The 18,119-nt window shown below is 35.6% G+C and overlaps 1 protein-coding gene across 3 annotated transcripts in view; it reads left to right on the top strand.

Annotated features, from left to right (window-relative positions):
* Positions 1-2,985: 2,985 nt before the first annotated feature.
* LOC124364873 overlaps positions 2,986-18,119 on the top strand; it is an 86,477-nt gene continuing 71,343 nt past the window's right edge. For 2 of the 3 annotated variants that reach the window (XM_046820667.1, XM_046820666.1), the window contains exons 1-4: positions 2,986-3,242; positions 9,295-9,351; positions 10,622-10,906; positions 12,554-12,613. In XM_046820667.1, coding sequence (XP_046676623.1) covers positions 3,047-3,242; positions 9,295-9,351; positions 10,622-10,906; positions 12,554-12,613 — 598 coding nt within the window. In that variant the 5' untranslated portion in view covers positions 2,986-3,046. The remainder of the gene's footprint in view (positions 3,243-9,294; positions 9,352-10,621; positions 10,907-12,553; positions 12,614-18,119) is intronic. The other variant, XM_046820668.1, reaches the window with a different exon arrangement.

The raw sequence follows: 18,119 nt of genomic DNA, 5'->3' as shown, positions 1-18,119 counted from the left end.
AACCCCTATGGGTAGTTGATACTCATGACAATCCCGATGGGTAGTTGATACTCATGACAACCCCTATGGGTAGTTGATACTCATGACAATCCCGATGGGTAGTTGATACTCATGACAATCCCGATGGGTAGTTGATACTCATGACAATCCCTATGGGTAGTTGATACTCATGACAATCCCGATGGGTAGTTGATACTCATGACAACTCCTATGGGTAGTTGATACTCATGACAATCCCGATGGGTAGTTGATACTCATGACAACCCCTATGGGTAGTTGATACTCATGACAACCCCTATGGGTAGTTGATACTCATGACAATCCCTATGGGTAGTTGATACTCATGACAACCCCTATGGGTAGTTGATACTCATGACAACCCCTATGGGTAGTTGATACTCATGACAATCCCTACGGGTAGTTGATACTCATGACAACCCCTATGGGTAGTTGATACTCATGACAACCCCTATGGGTAGTTGATACTCATGACAACCCCTATGGGTAGTTGATACTCATGACAACCCCTATGGGTAGTTGATACTCATGACAACCCCTATGGGTAGTTGATACTCATGACAATCCCTATGGGTAGTTGATACTCATGACAATCCCGATGGATAGTTGATACTCATGACAACCCCTATGGGTAGTTGATACTCATGACAATCCCTATGGGTAGTTGATACTCATGACAATCCCGATGGGTAGTTGATACTCATGACAATCCCTATGGGTAGTTGATACTCATGACAATCCCGATGGGTAGTTGATACTCATGACAATCCCTATGGGTAGTTGATACTCATGACAATCCCGATGGGTAGTTGATACTCATGACAACCCCTATGGGTAGTTGATACTCATGACAACCCCTATGGGTAGTTGATACTCATGACAATCCCTATGGGTAGTTGATACTCATGACAATCCCGATGGGTAGTTGATACTCATGACAACCCCTATGGGTAGTTGATACTCATGACAACCCCTATGGGTAGTTGATACTCATGACAATCCCTACGGGTAGTTGATACTCATGACAATCCCTACGGGTAGTTGATACTCATGACAATCCCTATGGGTAGTTGATACTCATGACAATCCCTACGGGTAGTTGATACTCATGACAATCCCTATGGGTAGTTGATACTCATGACAATCCCGATGGGTAGTTGATACTCATGACAACCCCTATGGGTAGTTGATACTCATGACATCCCCTATGGGTAGTTGATACTCATGACAACCCCTATGGGTAGTTGTTACTCATGACAATCCCTATGGGTAGTTGATACTCATGACTAACCTTTTATTTGTCAGTTGAGAGCATAAGACATGTGTCAAATTTCTTTGTTGTAGGACATCAGGGAGTTAAAAAACAAATTATAGATCTTCTAGCAACTGTAACCATATTTCAATCCCTGTGAATATTTGATTTTTATGAAAATAATTGGAATTTTTATTTAGGTCGTGAGGAACATGTGTGTCAAATTTCATCTTTCTAGGACATTGAGAAGTTGAGAAACTAAATACAGATCTTTTGAGGGTTGCAACCCCTATAGATGTTTGATCTTTATAAAAATACTTTATTTTTCTATTTTATTCATGAGGCATACATGTGCCAAATTTTAACTTTCTGGAACATTGGGAAGTTAGAGAATTAGTAATGAGCGAGTGAGGGCTTTGCCTTTTATATTACTAGAGAGATTACCTCTCGTTACTTTAGTGTGTAATACACTACTGTTATTGTGAACAATCAATGTAATTTTCAATATACTGTTTTATGTTTGCGTATTAAGATGTACAATACATTCATGTAATGTTCATTGTTCTTTTTTGTTATTATAATTAAGTGGTGACAATGTGAATATATAGATTAGGAAATCCCTAAGCTTGCATAAGATATATTGATTTCAGAAACCTACTAACAAAGTTGTTCAATCTTTATTTCTTTATTATTGTAAACTTTAAATTTATTAATGCTCTATTATTTTGATTGAGATGGTAGGATGGGTTTAAATACAATGAGTTAATAAAAATGGCCAACTCATATTATCCTTAATAGGTGTAAATGAAATCATACAGATCAGTGAAATTAAATGGGCATTTAAAGTACAGTTCTTTGATGGATAATGGCTCCCACCAAGTGAATAGTAAGTGTTTGATAAAACATTCAACTATTCAAGGACCACTAAATATGAGTTCAGGATATAAAATTCACAAATTTTTTTTTTCCTCTTAAATTCAAACAAATATTTATGTATACTCTTAATTCAGGAGCAGTGTTTATGAAAATATAATTTTATTAAGAAAGAAGTCAATCGACAACATTGAAGCAGATAAAAAGTAAAGCTGTGATGAGTCTTCTGCAAATTTTATGGCTTATGTCTTAACTCAGAATTGATAATGGACAGTATGGTGACTAGAGAGCAAAGCTCAAGTATGATGACAAAGTTTTAACAATACTTTTTTGGGAGCTTGATTTGTGAACGGTCCTTTATAAAATGATTTTTATTGACTCATTTGAAGAAAAAGACATGATATGATGTAAATTCTATTCTCAGCAAATTATGTGATTCATATAAAGCATTAGTTATAACTTTTGTAATCTTGAATCAAAATATGTATAACAATAAAATTGTGTATTTATTAATAGAAAATGTTTTATCATGCAATGTAAGAAAAACTAAATATATTAAATGTAGTTTCTTAAGTCTATTGTGCATTAATGCTGGATGTTACATTCATAGACATTAAATTTTGAACTAACCCATTATTCAAGTGATTAACCTTTTCTAAGTGGTAAATACTGTATAAAATTGATGAGCTGTAAACAAAAGTGAACTACATTTTATGGACAATTGATTTAACAAAGACCAGTAACTTTGGTCTATATTGAAATCGTATGGAAAAGTACTGATTCATTACACTTAAATGTAATCATGGTCAAATGGCTCAGGCCTTCCAACCCTGAACAATTTTACAGTATTGTTCAGTACAATAGTCATTTATTGTAAGAGCACAGTCTCTTGTATCATTTGACATGCACTTCTTTGAGTTTTTCTGTTACATTTTGAGTTTTTATATTAATGTAAGGTCATCTAACTCAATTGAAGAATATCCAGTATATGACGCTGTTGACGAATTTGCAACCATCTTCTCTCGTATTGAGTACATCGAGCAAGATAAATTTGACCGAGGGAAATTTGCTCTGCTTCAATATTTAAACCATACCGCAGGTTAGATCCTGTATGGTTTCAATATACACTCTGTTTTAAGATTCTGTGCCATAGGCAAGGAATTGTCGATGTGTACTTGGTGTTTCAGTCTAGTGAGAAATCACATACCTCTCACGGGTTCACTGGTTAACTGGAGTTGTAAAAATAGAATGCTCCTATCACTATTATTATCATCACCATATATTACTGATGGTCGACCAACCACCTACCTCAGTCATAGGTGATTGGTCGACGAATGCAGACGTATTGTGACCTGTATGTGTAGTTCAGTTTTAATAATTAGTGTTGTGTATATTTTTTTATTAAGTACATGTTTTAGAGTTAGTGAAGTTGACACACAACATGGTGGTTGTGATTCCTTACCTGTGTGTGTTAAGTTAGCTATTTACCTGAAGAAGAGATCAGATTGCAGATCTCAAAACGTAATGTTGCTGATTTTTTGTATAGACAATAGACAATAGACAATAGACAAGTTTCTTTATTGACATATTCTTAAAGAATAGTAATAGAGTCACATATTACAAAAAGTTAGCTTATGATGAAACAAAGTCAAGGTTTTTGTAGTCTCCATTCTCCATTGCAGGCGTTCAGCGAACTCATCCAGTGTATAAAAAGGTTGATTTACTAGGAGGTTATGCAGTCTTCCTTGTAGGGCATTCCTCTTCCAATCCTTTCATTGTATCTGGTAGAGCATTCCACAATTTCCGGCCGATGTAGGATGGCTTTTCCTCAAAGATTGCTGTGCGATGTGGGGGCAGAACATAGTTAGTTGCATGACGAGTATTGTACGAGTGGAAGTCTTTCCCTGTTTGAAGACTCAGACTATGAGCATGTAGAATAACTTCTTGAATGTACAGAGCAGTGATAGTCTTTATGCCAATGGGCTTGGAAGGCTTGCCTGCAGCTTTGTTGAGGTTCAAGGTCAGCAAGGATTCTGATGGCTTTTTTCTGTAGGATGAGCACCCTGTTGAGGTTCCCAGCAGAGGACCCACCCCATACAGCAAGCCCATTACCTCATGTGCGTTTCTACTAGTGAATAGTAAGCTGTTTTAGCTGTTTCTAAATTTCCAGTCCATTTTATGCGCCGCACAGCATATATACCTGTGCTGATTTTTTTACACATGCCATGCCATCTACATGCTCTGTCCAGTTTAGACTTCCATCCAGGATGACTCCTAGAAATTTAACGTGGTTTTCAATTTCTACGTCAGGTATTTTTGGAATGTAGTCTTTTCTTTTACTAAATTAATCTGTATGTTTTTGATGGATTTACAGCCAAGTCATTTTTTCTGCAGTATGTCAGTGCTTTGCGCAGGGAGTTGCAGGCAGTTGTATGCACTCCTTCTGCTGTAGCATCACTGATTAGGAGTGTTGTGTCGTCAGCATACATAACACAGGTGGTGTTGTGGTCTTGGATGTATGCTGGGAAGTCATTGACAAATAAAACAAAGATGACTGGGCCTAGAACTGATCCTTGTGGCACTCCGCGTTTGACTGGTTGTGGGTTTGATTGAAAGGTGTTTTTAAGGCCATGTGTAGTGCTCTGTACTTCAACTACCTGTGTTCGCCCTGAGAGATAACTCATAAACCAACTGTTAGCTATACCAGTAATGCCTAGAGATTTAAGTTTTTTTGATATGAGATCATGTCCTAGACAGTCAAATGCTTTGCTGTAGTCAAGAAGCAGAGCAGTGATGTATTGTTCTTTATCTATTTGGTCAATGATGTATTCAATTAGGTTGATGATAGCTGATGTGGTTGATTTACCTTTCAGAAAATCCATGTTGACAACTAGTGACTATGTTAAACTGCTCCAGGTGGGTCATAAGTCTATTGAGAACTACTTTTTCAATTATTTTAGAAAAGGTTGAAACAAGTGAAATAGGACGGTAATTTTTTATTTCAGTCGTTTGATCCTTTTTTATGTTTTGGATACACTTTTGATTGCTTTAATGCAGCAGGAAAATTGACCAAGGCTGAAAGATGGCGTTTATTATGCTGACCAAGGGTGGTATTAGCTCTTCAGCACAATGCTTTACAATTTTGGATGAGTATTCATCCATTCCACTTGACAGCTTAGATTTAAGGGAATTGATGACCGCTCTTACTTCTCTGTCACTTGTTGGGCTTAAGTTGAAAACAGTTTGGCAGTTGTCTGTTATGGAATGGTTGTTTGCATTGTTGTCATGATTTTCCTACTGTGTGGTTGCTAAGTTTCAGTGTTGCTTCAGCAACTTGAGTGAAGAAAGTGTTGAAATGTTCTGCGACTTCAATTGGATTATCCACCACTTTGTCATTGATTACAATACGGCTTTGAGGTAGGAGTTCTCGTTTTCCTTTTCTTTCATTGTTAATAACAGTCCATAGGGCTTTGGTTTTGTTGGCGGCTGACTCAATGAAATTTGAGTTTGCATTTTGTCTTAGGGCTCTAAGTTTATTGTCATATTTTTTCTTTCCTTTCCACCATAACTACTTTATCTTGGATATTTCCTGACATTTCGTATTTTATACAGTGATTTTAAAAAAGTATCTTTGAGGTGTTTTGACTCATTGTCATAGCACAATCTTTTATTTTTTGATTTCCTTCTACTTTTCTTCATGGGGCAAGCGATATCAAGTGATAATTTCAAGATTCCTAGAAATATATTGTAGGCTGCATCAGCGTCAGGAGCATTATGGATGTTGTCCCAGTTTTTGTTCAGTAGAAGGGATTTTAGATTGTCTAAATTGGTTTGACTAAAATGCCTTTTTAAAGGAAGTCTGTGGCAGAGTGTTATTTTCATATCTATTTATCTGGCATATCTGAGCAGTATGATCAGAAAGTCCTGTTTGTATAATGGCTGTGTCAACGTTGTACTCAGGTATGTTGGTGCATATGCAATCAATCGAAGAGGCTGTGTCGTGAGTAATGCGGGTGGCAAGTAGGGGCAATCTTTTGATGTTATGGTGGACAGTTCAGTTTTCAAAGATAGTGTTATCTACGGTTTTTTTTCATCCTGTCTATATAATGTCTCCAATTAGCACTAGGTGTTTATTGTGTGCTTTTGTGTTGTCAAGAATATTTGACAGGACATTTAAACTAGCCCTTGTATTTTCTCTAGGTGATCGGTATACTCCCAGGGATGTGTATAGTTTCACCAGTTGACTCTACCGATACCATAGCCGCTTCGCAGCAGAACTCTTGACAGAGGTGGGATATATCGATTTCTTTGGTCCGGTCTGCCAGTGCATCTTTTGCATAGATAGCTACGCCTCCAGCTTATGGTCTTCTCTGCTGAAGTTTTGCTATTAAAGAGTATCCTTGAAGATTTGTACTCTCTAATTCCCCACTTTTGAGGCCATGTTTCGGTAAGGACCAGGATACTGGGATCTGTATTGTTAAGCAGATGATTTATGCCTATCAATCTTCTTATCTAGTCCCGCGAATGTTTTGATGCAGTATGGTTAGATTTTTCCTGGAGCTTTTATTAAGTTTGAGTTGATGAAGTACCTGGTTTTGAATTTGGTCTTCTTCTGGTAGGTGTGAACTAAAAAATGTTTATGAGGTTCTGGCTTGGAATTCCGGTATGATTGTGGGAACTGAAGTTTGGGAGGTTTCATTGTGTAAAAAACCTATTAATGTTTGGGCTTTTAGGTAATTGAAATTCCTGGATGTTAGCTTTTTCAGTGGCTTTTGCCATTTGGAGGGAGACCGCTAAACTTGTTTGTCTTTTTAATCCATTTTTTTGCTCATTCCTGTTGTTGATGAAGGGTTTTGTTTTTTTCAGTAGTGTAGTCCGCATATGTTTCAGTTTTTTTCTGCAGGTTTGACTGACTCCTGGCGTTATGGGTAGGCTTGCATCTGTCGTGGGTAAGGGAATAGAGGACTCTGCCTCTGTTGTTCTTGTAGATAAAATCAGTTTTTTGGTTGCAGGTTTGACTGGCTCCTGAGGTTAGGGATGAATTTTGTGTTCTATTGAGGGTGTGGTCAATATGTTTTTCCAGTTTTTTTCTGCAGGTTTGACTGACTCCTGGTGTTACAGTCAGGCTTACATCTGTCATGGTTGGAGAATTCTTCAGTTTTTTTCTACAGGTTTGGCTGACTCCTGGCGTAGTTACACTTAAATCTGTCATGGGTAAGGCAATAGAGGGACTCCGCCTTTGTTGTCCTTGCAGATAGAATCAGTTTTTGGTTGCAGGTTTGACTGGTTCCTGAGGTCGGGGGTGAACTTTGTTCTGTCGAGGGTGTGGTCAATATGTTTTCTAGTTTTTTACTACAAGTTTGATTGACTCCTAGTGTAGTTTGATGCGTGGTGGGCATATTCAAAGTGTTATTTATTTTTTGGCAACAGGCACTTGAAGCTAAAGTTTTAATAGTTAGGTCTATTTGAGCAAGCTTTGAATTCATCTCTGATATTCCCAGAAGTACAGTGGTTTGATTTGCCTCAAACACTTGGACAATCTTTTGTGGGAGATGACGTCTGAGTAGCCTGAACGATGGCAAATGTCCGGAAAAATCTTGTTTCCTTCACAATCCTTCCATTGCCAAAAATAAACTTCAAACGAATGACGAAGAATGTGAGGGGAAGATTAAATAGGAGACTTAAACTACTGTTTATTCAAAATGTTGCTATCATTCAAATATTGCTGAAACATTTTAAAACTGTTTAAGGAACACATTTTACAAGCGTCTTCTTAAGCAAATGAAATTTTTATTTTGTGAGGCCTTTCGTGTTCAATGAACACATAATCACACCCACATAACTGAAATAAAAGTAAAGTAATAATACAAACAATTTAGACTTAAATAAAAACACGTCATTAAAAATACAAAGAGATAATAAAATTTTAAAGGCCAGGAAGTATATTGTCTACTGTATATGTAAAAATATTCAGATTATAGGCAGTAACTGTGAATTTTAGAGAGGTCCAGGCTCATTATTTACTAAATCATTTTGGTTCTCCTGCATAAAAATAGTTTTGTAAGCATCGAAGAATTTTTTGTTTTTGATTTCTTTTAATAATTTTACTTTTGAAAAGTTTATAAAACAAACACTCCAATAATTGATAAATGTTTATTTTGTGAGGCCTTTCGTGTTCAACAAACACATCATCAGACCCACATAACTAAAATAAAAGTAAAGTAAAAAAAAAACAAAATAAAAATTTCTTAATTATTGCAGTGTTTGTTGCTTAAGGAACATTTTACATTTTTTGCATTTTTCAGAATAAAATAAAATTGTAAAACGTAATTATCCTTTACAACTTTTAATGTAGAGGTAAAACTAATAAAATTAAGTGAACTGTTAGTATAGTGCTCAAGATTAGTAATAAAACCTTAGTGTAATTAATAAATTGCGGACCCAAATATAAGGAAGGAGCATTGAGAATGTTTGGTTTTTTTACTTAGGACAAGAAGGTGAGGGGTACTTGCATTGTAAAAGTGAAGTAAAGTAGTCTTATTTTACCAGGTGAAGTTAGGGTTAATGATTTGTCACTCCCTGGTTTTTGCTCTACGTAGTGTAGATTCAACTGAAATGTATAAGACAGCCAGATGTAAACTCTCCTTCTGGCTAAAGGAGGTGCATAAATTAAGTGTTTAGGTCTACATAATCCTAGGGAGTGAGATTAACTATTCCAAATTTAGCGTAGCCGAACGACCTCGATGCCCATATCACTCAACTAGGCCAGTAATGGTGCATGGTCTTTGTCACTCTTATCACGATTATGTATTATAATCTCTTTGTAATATACTGTGAACTGACTCTTAAATCTGACTCTTCATATTTTTGATGAATACTAAAAAGTAAGTGAAGACCCCTATTTTTACTTTTTTGTACATTTAGTACATTTATGAGCTACAAATTAAGATTTAAGAGCACAGTTAAGACGGATAATCGGACTTATAGTTATTTAACGTTAACTCATCCTTACAAATGTCTTTTGCCTGGTGTCAGCGAGCTTCAAAAGAACTACAGAACAAAATATACTATTATAGATATAATTATTAATATTTACTTAGCTGATGAACTATTCACAGTTAAGTATAATGAATTGATATAATTTGTTGCAGGAAAAAAGATAACGGATCTTCACTCACTTGTAGCTGAACTTACAATAAGTTCCCAAGGTAATGTAGTGGATACGATTTTGTTCTCAATAACTGATTTTGTTGTATACAATAAGAACATTTAAATCGTTTTGATGATGATGAGCATTATGTCAGTTTAAACTTGTATCCTACCCTATGTGCACAGATGTTCTCTAAAAATAGCATTACCTGAACCTAGTAAATAGGATTGTGATAGACACAGACACAAGGTTTATCAGGATCCTGAAACAATTCATCACAAAATTTACCATTACATTATTTCATTCATTTACAAAGTCTGAAATATTGAATTATTAAAAAAAAATATTTGTTGTTAAAGAGCACATCCGTCTCAGGTTATTGTTTATATTGTTGCCCAAGAAAGGCTGACTCTGGAAGAGATACCCACTGTTGATGAAACAAAATGAATAACTCTTTTTTTGACTAACCAAAGTTAGGACTTAATTTACTCTTAATCTGAATTTATTTCACATTATTAATACCAGCAATTTTGGAAGGAGAAGGTAATCCTACAAAATCACTTATTATATAATAATAATAATAATATAATAGGTAATAATATAATAATATATTATTATTATTATATTGTATTTTATCATACAATAATATTTTTAAATAAAATACGAGTACTGCCTTTATCTTTGCCCAAATCCTTTCTCTGTGATAGATCACAAGTTGCACATACAGCTTTGGGGAAGAGCAGCTGAATTATGATGGTTTAAAAAAAATCCATATTTCTTTTGTGAATTAGAGAGCAGGACTAGGGATCTACATTTTTACAGAAAGAACTGACCTGTAAGAAAGTCTTTGAAATCTTGCAAAGAACATTCTAAGCAAAAGCCATGTAGATCCAGAAAAACATGCTTTTGCCACCTTTACATATAAAATATGAAACAGTTTGTAAAGACTGCACAAAAGGTGGACCATGTTTCAAGTGTCTACGTCTAAAGTTTCCACAACCTTTCAGGAGCTAAACTTAAAGAAGATGTCTTTGTGGGATTCAGCATTAGAAAAATGATGTAAAACTGTGAATGAGAAGGGAGCAACAATTCTATTGTAGCTAACATGGTAAAAAAGTTAAAAATAGGCCGTTTGATGATCTGAAAAGTTTATTTTTTGAACAATCATCTAGAAATGCTCAGAATTAGTGCCCAGAAATGGGGGATAAGATAATGAGATGAGTGATTTCACCAGGATATTAAATTGATGGGAAAACACTACCAAGGATGCTGGAACATCTACATAATGGATTTTACTTTAGCTATTTCTGTTTTACTTCTGTTTACAGATAAGGTATGTGACATAGAGAAATTGCCTGGAGTGGCCCAGTTGGACGAGGGAGAAGTAACGTACCTGCCGTCTGTATGTATTGACATCGGATCGTGTAGTACGTCCTATCAATTGGCCACGCTAAAGAATGCGTCCTGTTCCAAAAGCGAGATGTGTTGCCGCATTGATAAGGTCAAGACTTTCAAGGATCTGGGTATGAATTTCAAACCCTACCGAGAGCTACCCTCTGACTGGAATTATGATCCAGATTTAGCTATCATCGGACAGTATCAACAGATCAGCCGTGAGTACAATAATTTAAAAAATAAACGTTTAATCAACATTTCTGAGACAAACGCTGCAATTGGTATTATAATCCGGATATGTAGGTTGTTCCAAAAATCTCTACCAAACATTGACAAATATTATTGCTAGATGAAAAAAAAAACAACATCATATTCACATTTTGTTAAATTTCAATAATTACACAAATAGCCTCCATTGTGTTTTTGTAACCTAACTATTTTAAATTTTGTTATATCATGTTAGTAAGGTGAAATAGGATATATAACTTTATAACCCAAAGACCAAAGATAGTTACATAAAAATTATAAATTTTTCAAAAGATTTATTTTCGAAATGGTAACTTCTTAAACATAAATATTTTAAAAACTTCATATGATAAAACAGTCAAGGTTATAATACTTTATTTAGACAATTTAATTACAAATCCAATGATACCAAATTTAAGACAACACTGTCTTAAACACAAAAATGTAACAATATCAGCTGTTTTAGTTTTAGCTCCTCTAATCAGCTGATTATAACGTTACATTGTTGGATTGTGATCATATTATGCTGACCAATTGGAGTATTTAGCTTTATTTTTTTTAAACACTATAAAATAGAAATTTATTATGATAAAAAATGAGAACTTTATTTCTATAAGGATCAGTCAGAGGCTTACATACAAATTATGTTTGGGAAGTCTAGCGGGGGGCCTGTCTGGTATGGAATAGCGTCTAGAATAAAGGAGGGGTGGAGGCATATCTCTGCAAGTGTTTTTGAATAGTGCACAAAAGGTTCTACTGAAACAGCTATTACTAAGTTTTATCTGATAATTGATATTTGACTTTTTAAATGATTTGTTCCTCGGTGGTAAGTTTTACTCAGTATTAACAATGAATGCACTAAAAATTATCAAATTTTGCATTGTACAAACCTTTCTCTATTTTCTATGATTAAAATATTGATGTATTATACTAGGAAGCTGCCCTATTTCATAACGAAGCCAACAGTGAAAACTGTATCAAAATTCGTTGTTTATTTAGTAAAATATCGATGCACAAACAGACCAACACAAAAAGTGACTTTAATTTATACTATGTATTGATAATATTGATGAGTTCTTAAGGCTAAAATTATGATCTACTATTATATTTTCATTCAAAAACTTTCTAGCTTTTTAGCTACTTTATTAGTTAGAGTGTGATGTAATCAACAAGTATCTTGACAACTTGTGTTCTAAGGTAGTCTTCGTAAAATTGGGGTGCTTTGGTTTATTACACACAATTGAGCGTTTGCGGCAGGACTACCATACGTGTGTTCCATAAATTGTTTATATGTCGTATTTATTGAATTGTGTATTTCATTAAGTCGTCTTTACATTTTTTTAACTTCAGTTGATGATTACCACATTTTTATATACCTGACGATGGAACTTTGGTTCCAAAACATGTAATGTGACAACTCTACAAAAGCTAATTTTGCAACTTTTGACAAGGTAAAGTATCATGTATTTGTCTGTAACTACAGTTTTGTGGCTACTACAAACATGAATACATAGATCAATTTAAACTAAGATTTATGCTCATTAATAATTATAATACAAGCTAAAATAATTTAAATAGAAAGCAACTTATTCTAATATGACTTTTATATCTGGTTTCAGCGGTCATTGCTATGAAAGCAGGGAATGTAGATAAAATCAACAAGACTCTGATGGATAAGTGTGAGTTAGTTCACTATATTTACTTTAAGTGAGATTTGGTTAAGGTTTCTGTTTAAATAACAATTATTATTACTCTTCTAACAAAACTTTATCATAATACTTTCTTGCCAAACTTGAAAGCAATTTCGTTTTGATGCTATCATCTGATTACAGGACTATGGAAAAGTATTTATTTATATGTAATACATTTAGACTTCTTGTAGTATGTGGATTCTGTATATACCACCACTCTATATTATTGTATTAATGTTGTAATAGAAGATGGTAAAGAGATTTACGTTGAGAATAGCTGTTAAAAGGAATATTTGGCAACTACTAAGAATTTTAATTATTATTTTTACAAAATGAATATGGAGTGTAGATATTTTGATGTTACTATTACTGCATAATATAATAAATTAGGGTGGACTGGGAGAATTGCGATATCTCAACAATGTATAATAAAAATACACATAAAACAATTTTTTATTTTGATGTACAGGTTGGTGCATATGTCAGTTTCCCTAGAAGAGAAATCTAAAGGCGTTATGGGTTAATTGAATAAAACACTTTTTGGCAAAAAAAACAAATTCATTATATGAAGTTACTTACATATAAACATACAATGTTATAGCAGCTGTTCGAAATGTCCATCTAGATTTTGTATACACTTCATACAACGACTGAGAACAGAATCACAAATTTTTAGCAATAAAGGTTTATTGTTATTAACAAGTTCAAATGCATTTCTAATTAGGTGTCTGAGTTTGTCAGGATTTTGCGGTTTTGAAGCATACACAGACCCTTATAATAGCCCACAGTGAAAAATCACATGGGGTCAGGTCTAGCAAGCGTGCAGGGCAATCGATTGTACTCCGGGGACCAATCCATTCATTAAATGTGTTACTTAAAAAATCTCGAACTTGGATACCGAAATGTGCGGGGGCACCATCTTGTTGCCAGATGAGCAAATGAATATTGAAAACAGGATTGTTTCTGAGCTCGGGAACTACTACTTCTTGCAGCATCCGTAAGTAACTTTCAGAGTTAACATTTCCTTGAAGAAAATAAGGACCAATCAGTGCAGTACTAGAAATACCTCCCCATATCATAACACCAGACACGTTGAGTTCTGCTTGGATTACGTTATGAGGATTTACATCCAACCAGTATTCACAGTTATGGCGATTAACACATCCATTTAGTTTGAAACATGCCTGACATTTTTTGTTTCACATCTCAAAATTGGTTTGCATAAATTTGTATCAGTCTCTGAGAGGATAATTATTGTCTCACAGAATTCCAATCGCAAAAGCTTGAGCAACTATTTGCAGGTTTTCTTCGTTGCAAATTGATTGTGGACAACCACACTTTGGGGCATTTAAAACGCTTCCTGTGTTTTCAAATTTCTTATTTAACTTTCGCATATGCTGTTGAGTGGGTATCGTGACACCTAAATATTTACCACAAAATTCTTCAATTATTATAGCAGTATTTTTATTATGCTTCCACCACAACTGAAAGATGTAAACTCGTTGTTGGGTTGAAACATTTTAAAAACACAAACAAACAAATAACAGATAGATGCAAAGAGCGTCACTTTACACTGGCCACTGGAGCAGACAACAATGAACTTACTCCATGTTGCTACCAACTTAACATTGTTACCAACCTATCAAAACCAAATATCTCAATTTTGTGGGGAAACTGACATATGTGCCACCCTGTATATCAAGATTTTTATTCATAAATGCAAAATACATATTTACATTACACGTCAAATACTAAGAACTAAATTTAACCTAACAAATCTTTTACACAGTAATAGTATTTATCAAGAATGTGTGTCTTTAGTTTTTGTTTAAATAAACGTAAATTGTGCTCATTTTTAATATCAAATGGTAATTTGTTTGATGAATTTGCACCTAAGTGGTATGGACCCCCATTAAATGCGCTTGTGCTATGCGCAGCCACAGTATATAATGTTTGTAAAATGCCAATAAGATACGTTGATACTTTACTCTCCTAATAAACAACATAATCACATAAAATTATAACTAAAGAAATGTAATACTTTTTACTAACAGGTTTACCACCTGTCTGTATTTCTCCAGGTATCCGAGTAATTCAACACAGGTTGACAGTTTGAAAGTAACGTAGTTGCTTGCCTAAACACATTTATTTATACAATACAATAGATGCAAGTTATATATTGAACTAGAAATGTGTTTAGTCTCAAAATAGTATTATTAACTGAGGGTATAGTCGTAAACACATTTTACAAACAGACACCCACACACATTTATGTTAATTGCTTGTCGATTCTGTAACGCAAGTCACATTTATACTCTTCAGCAGTATCACTTCCATTGCAATAAGTGTGAGCCCATTTTCCACAAATAACACATCTTTACTAGAGCTCAGATGAACTGAATTCTCCATATACCAGGTACTAAAAACATATCTCTTGTCTTGCGCAAATAATTTGAAGGCATAATTTGTCTCACAATCTCATAATTTTGACTTACCAATATCTTCTTCTGTAGACGAGTCTGCATAAGATGTTTGCTTCCTACGATATATTTTCTCTGATTTTGCTACTGACCTCCTTCTTTCAGTATTATTAGCTTTTATCACCTTTTCACCTTCTCCTTTATTAATTTTTTCAACAATTTGGATTTTTTTTCCCTGTCATTCAGATTTTTTTTATTGATATTTAGCTTGGCTTCTCTTCCTCTCTTATTTTTCTTGGATTCCTATAGAATATTTACATTCATCAGCATCATTGTCTAGATAATTGAGCACTGTTTTCATTCAGCATTTAATTAAAATTTAGATTTAAATGCATTGCCTGAGAAAATCTTGGGGAAAACCTTGCTTCCATTTAATCTTTTTTAAATTTGCTTTATTAGAGAGGGAGAGGGAGAGAGAGAGCATCTTTATTATACAATCATCAAGATTGAACATGGCGTCAAAGCAAAAGAGCAAGTTAAAAGAAAAACGTTAACAAAATATCAAATCACAATTGGAAATTTGGCCAGTCCATAAATTCTTCAATGCTGTAGAAAGGGTAGAGCAGGAGCCACTCACACAGTTTCCTCTTAAATAACTCAGGGCTGGTCCTCTTGACTTCTTCTGGCAGTAAGTTGAAGAGTTTGGCTCTGGCATAGGTGGGCTTCCGCTGTAATCTGGTGGTATGGTGAATGGGAAGATTGAAGTCCTGAGCGTTCCTCGTATCGTAGGAGTGGGTGTCCACATTCCGCTGCAGCTTCACGGGACAGCCAGAGAAATAACCTCCAGCAAGTAGATGTTGACTACCGTCAAGATTTTCAGATCCCTGAAGGGTTCTCTGTAACTATCTCTCCATCCAATACCGGCCATCATTCTAACTGCCTTCTTCTGAATTGTGATGACACGCATCAGGTTGGTATGTGCGGCAGCTCCCCAAAGCACAATTTCATACCGCAGGTGCTTCTCAAAAATGGAACTGTAAGTGGTTCTGACAGCATCAGAGGTACTAATGTACATCACTCTCCCGATAGCATATATGACACTGCTTAGTTTCGTGCACAGGGCATCCAGATGTTCCACCCAGGACAATGTGGTGTCAATAACCACCCCCAAATGTTTAGTGGCCTCAATGCACTCAATATTGGGAAATTCTGACACCTCCTCTCTCCTTGTTCCAAAATTGAGTTGTTTGGTCTTAGATTCGTTGAAGACCAGGTCATTCATGCAACAGTACTCCATAGCTAAGTTTAGAGCAATGTAGGATTGGACCTCCAGCTCTTCTGTGTCCCTACTGGCTGTTATAAGGACCGTGTCGTCCGCATACATTATCGTGGTTCAGGAAGGCCCCGTGTACGCAGGGAAATCAGCTGTGAAAAGAACAAACAGCACCGGGCGCAATACCGATCCCTGGGACACCTCTATTCATTGGCAGTTTGTCAGATCTAGTGGTAACAGATTTCCCATTGACGATCTGCGTGATGTTGACCATTTGATCTCGTTCACTCAGGTAACTGTCAAACCAAGAGAGAGCAATACCTTTAAAACCAAGAGCACTGAGTTTTGTTAGTATTAGGCCGTGACTGAGGCAATTGAAGGCCTTGTTCAGATCCAGGAATATGCCCATGACTGTTTTCCCTTCTTCAAGTCTGTCTAGCAGATACTCAAAGACAGAGACGATCGCTGTGCAGGTAGATTTTTTCCCAGTAAAACCAAGTTGTTCCTCGATGGTAATGCCATTTCTATCCAGGTGATCGTTTATTCTGTACAAGACCACCTTCTCCATTAACTTTGAAAATGTAGAAACCAATGAAATGGGTCTATAGTTTCCCAGTTCATATGTGCTTCCTGACTTATGAAGGGGAATAACTTTGGCTGTCTTCATTTTTTGTGGGACTAGGCCTTGACTGAAGCTTAAATTGATAATGTGAAGCAAAGGTCTTGTCAGCTTGTTATGGCAGTGTTTAATCGTCAAAGAAGATATCCAATCCAGGCCAGAAGACGTCTTGGTTTTCATGCTGACGATGGCTTTGCGGAGTTCCGTTTCCGAGGTTGGAGCAGAAGCAGACAATGGAAGGTGGACCTGCCAGTCGCAAGACTGGACGTGGTTGGTTTTTTCAGCCTATATTTTCTCCAGTGTGAGTTCTGCTACTGAGTAAAGTAGGAATTAAACTCATTAGATATTTTTACTGGGTCACTGGTTTTTTTGCTGCCAATGTTCAAATACATAATCTTCGAGGGTTCTCTCTTTTGTTGTCTTTTGCTATTGATTACATTCCAAACAGCTCTGCACTTGTTGATAGACTCTGAAATGTAAGTGGCACTTGCACTTTTCCTCAGCGTTCTCAGTTTTAAGTCATAAGACTTCTTCAGGTCATTAGCCTTTTGCTTATCTTCTAAACTTCCACTGATGATATAGCTATCATTGGCTTTGAGAAATTGTGCTCGCAGGTAAGTGACTTCTTCATTGTAGATTTGCTTTATAGGGTTATGAGATTTTGATCGGGATTTCTTGAGAGGGCAAGCGGAGTTTAAGGCAAGTGTCATGATCATGATGAATTTATTGTAGGCTTCCTCAGCATTTTCACATTCCAAGATCTCCCAGGTCTGTTCAGCGAGGATTGTCCTAAAATTTACAGGCTGTTTTTATTAACGTGTTTTCGGGCTGTTGTTATGGACACATTTTTTCTTAATTGTGGCGATAAGTTAAATAACTGACCTGTATGATCCGAAATGCCTGTGTGGGAAACTTGAAACTCCACCTCATCCTTGCACTCAGAAGTAACGCAGAACATATCAATAGATGAAGTGTCGCTTGTGATACAAGTGGGTGGAAGGTCTAACCTTTGAATATTGTAGGTCGCTAAAAATTCACTGAGTTGTAAACTCTCATTGGATGGTACAAGAGAATCTACGTTAAAATCTCCGACAATGACAATAGTATGCTGATTATTTGATGAAGTCCACGGATCCAGTATAGCTAACAGTGTTTGTAAAGCCATTGCAAAAGATTCTTTAT

This window comes from Homalodisca vitripennis, chromosome 6, assembly GCF_021130785.1.
Source record: "Homalodisca vitripennis isolate AUS2020 chromosome 6, UT_GWSS_2.1, whole genome shotgun sequence".
NCBI lineage: Eukaryota > Metazoa > Arthropoda > Insecta > Hemiptera > Cicadellidae > Homalodisca > Homalodisca vitripennis.
This window is presented reverse-complemented; position numbering and strand designations above follow the sequence as displayed.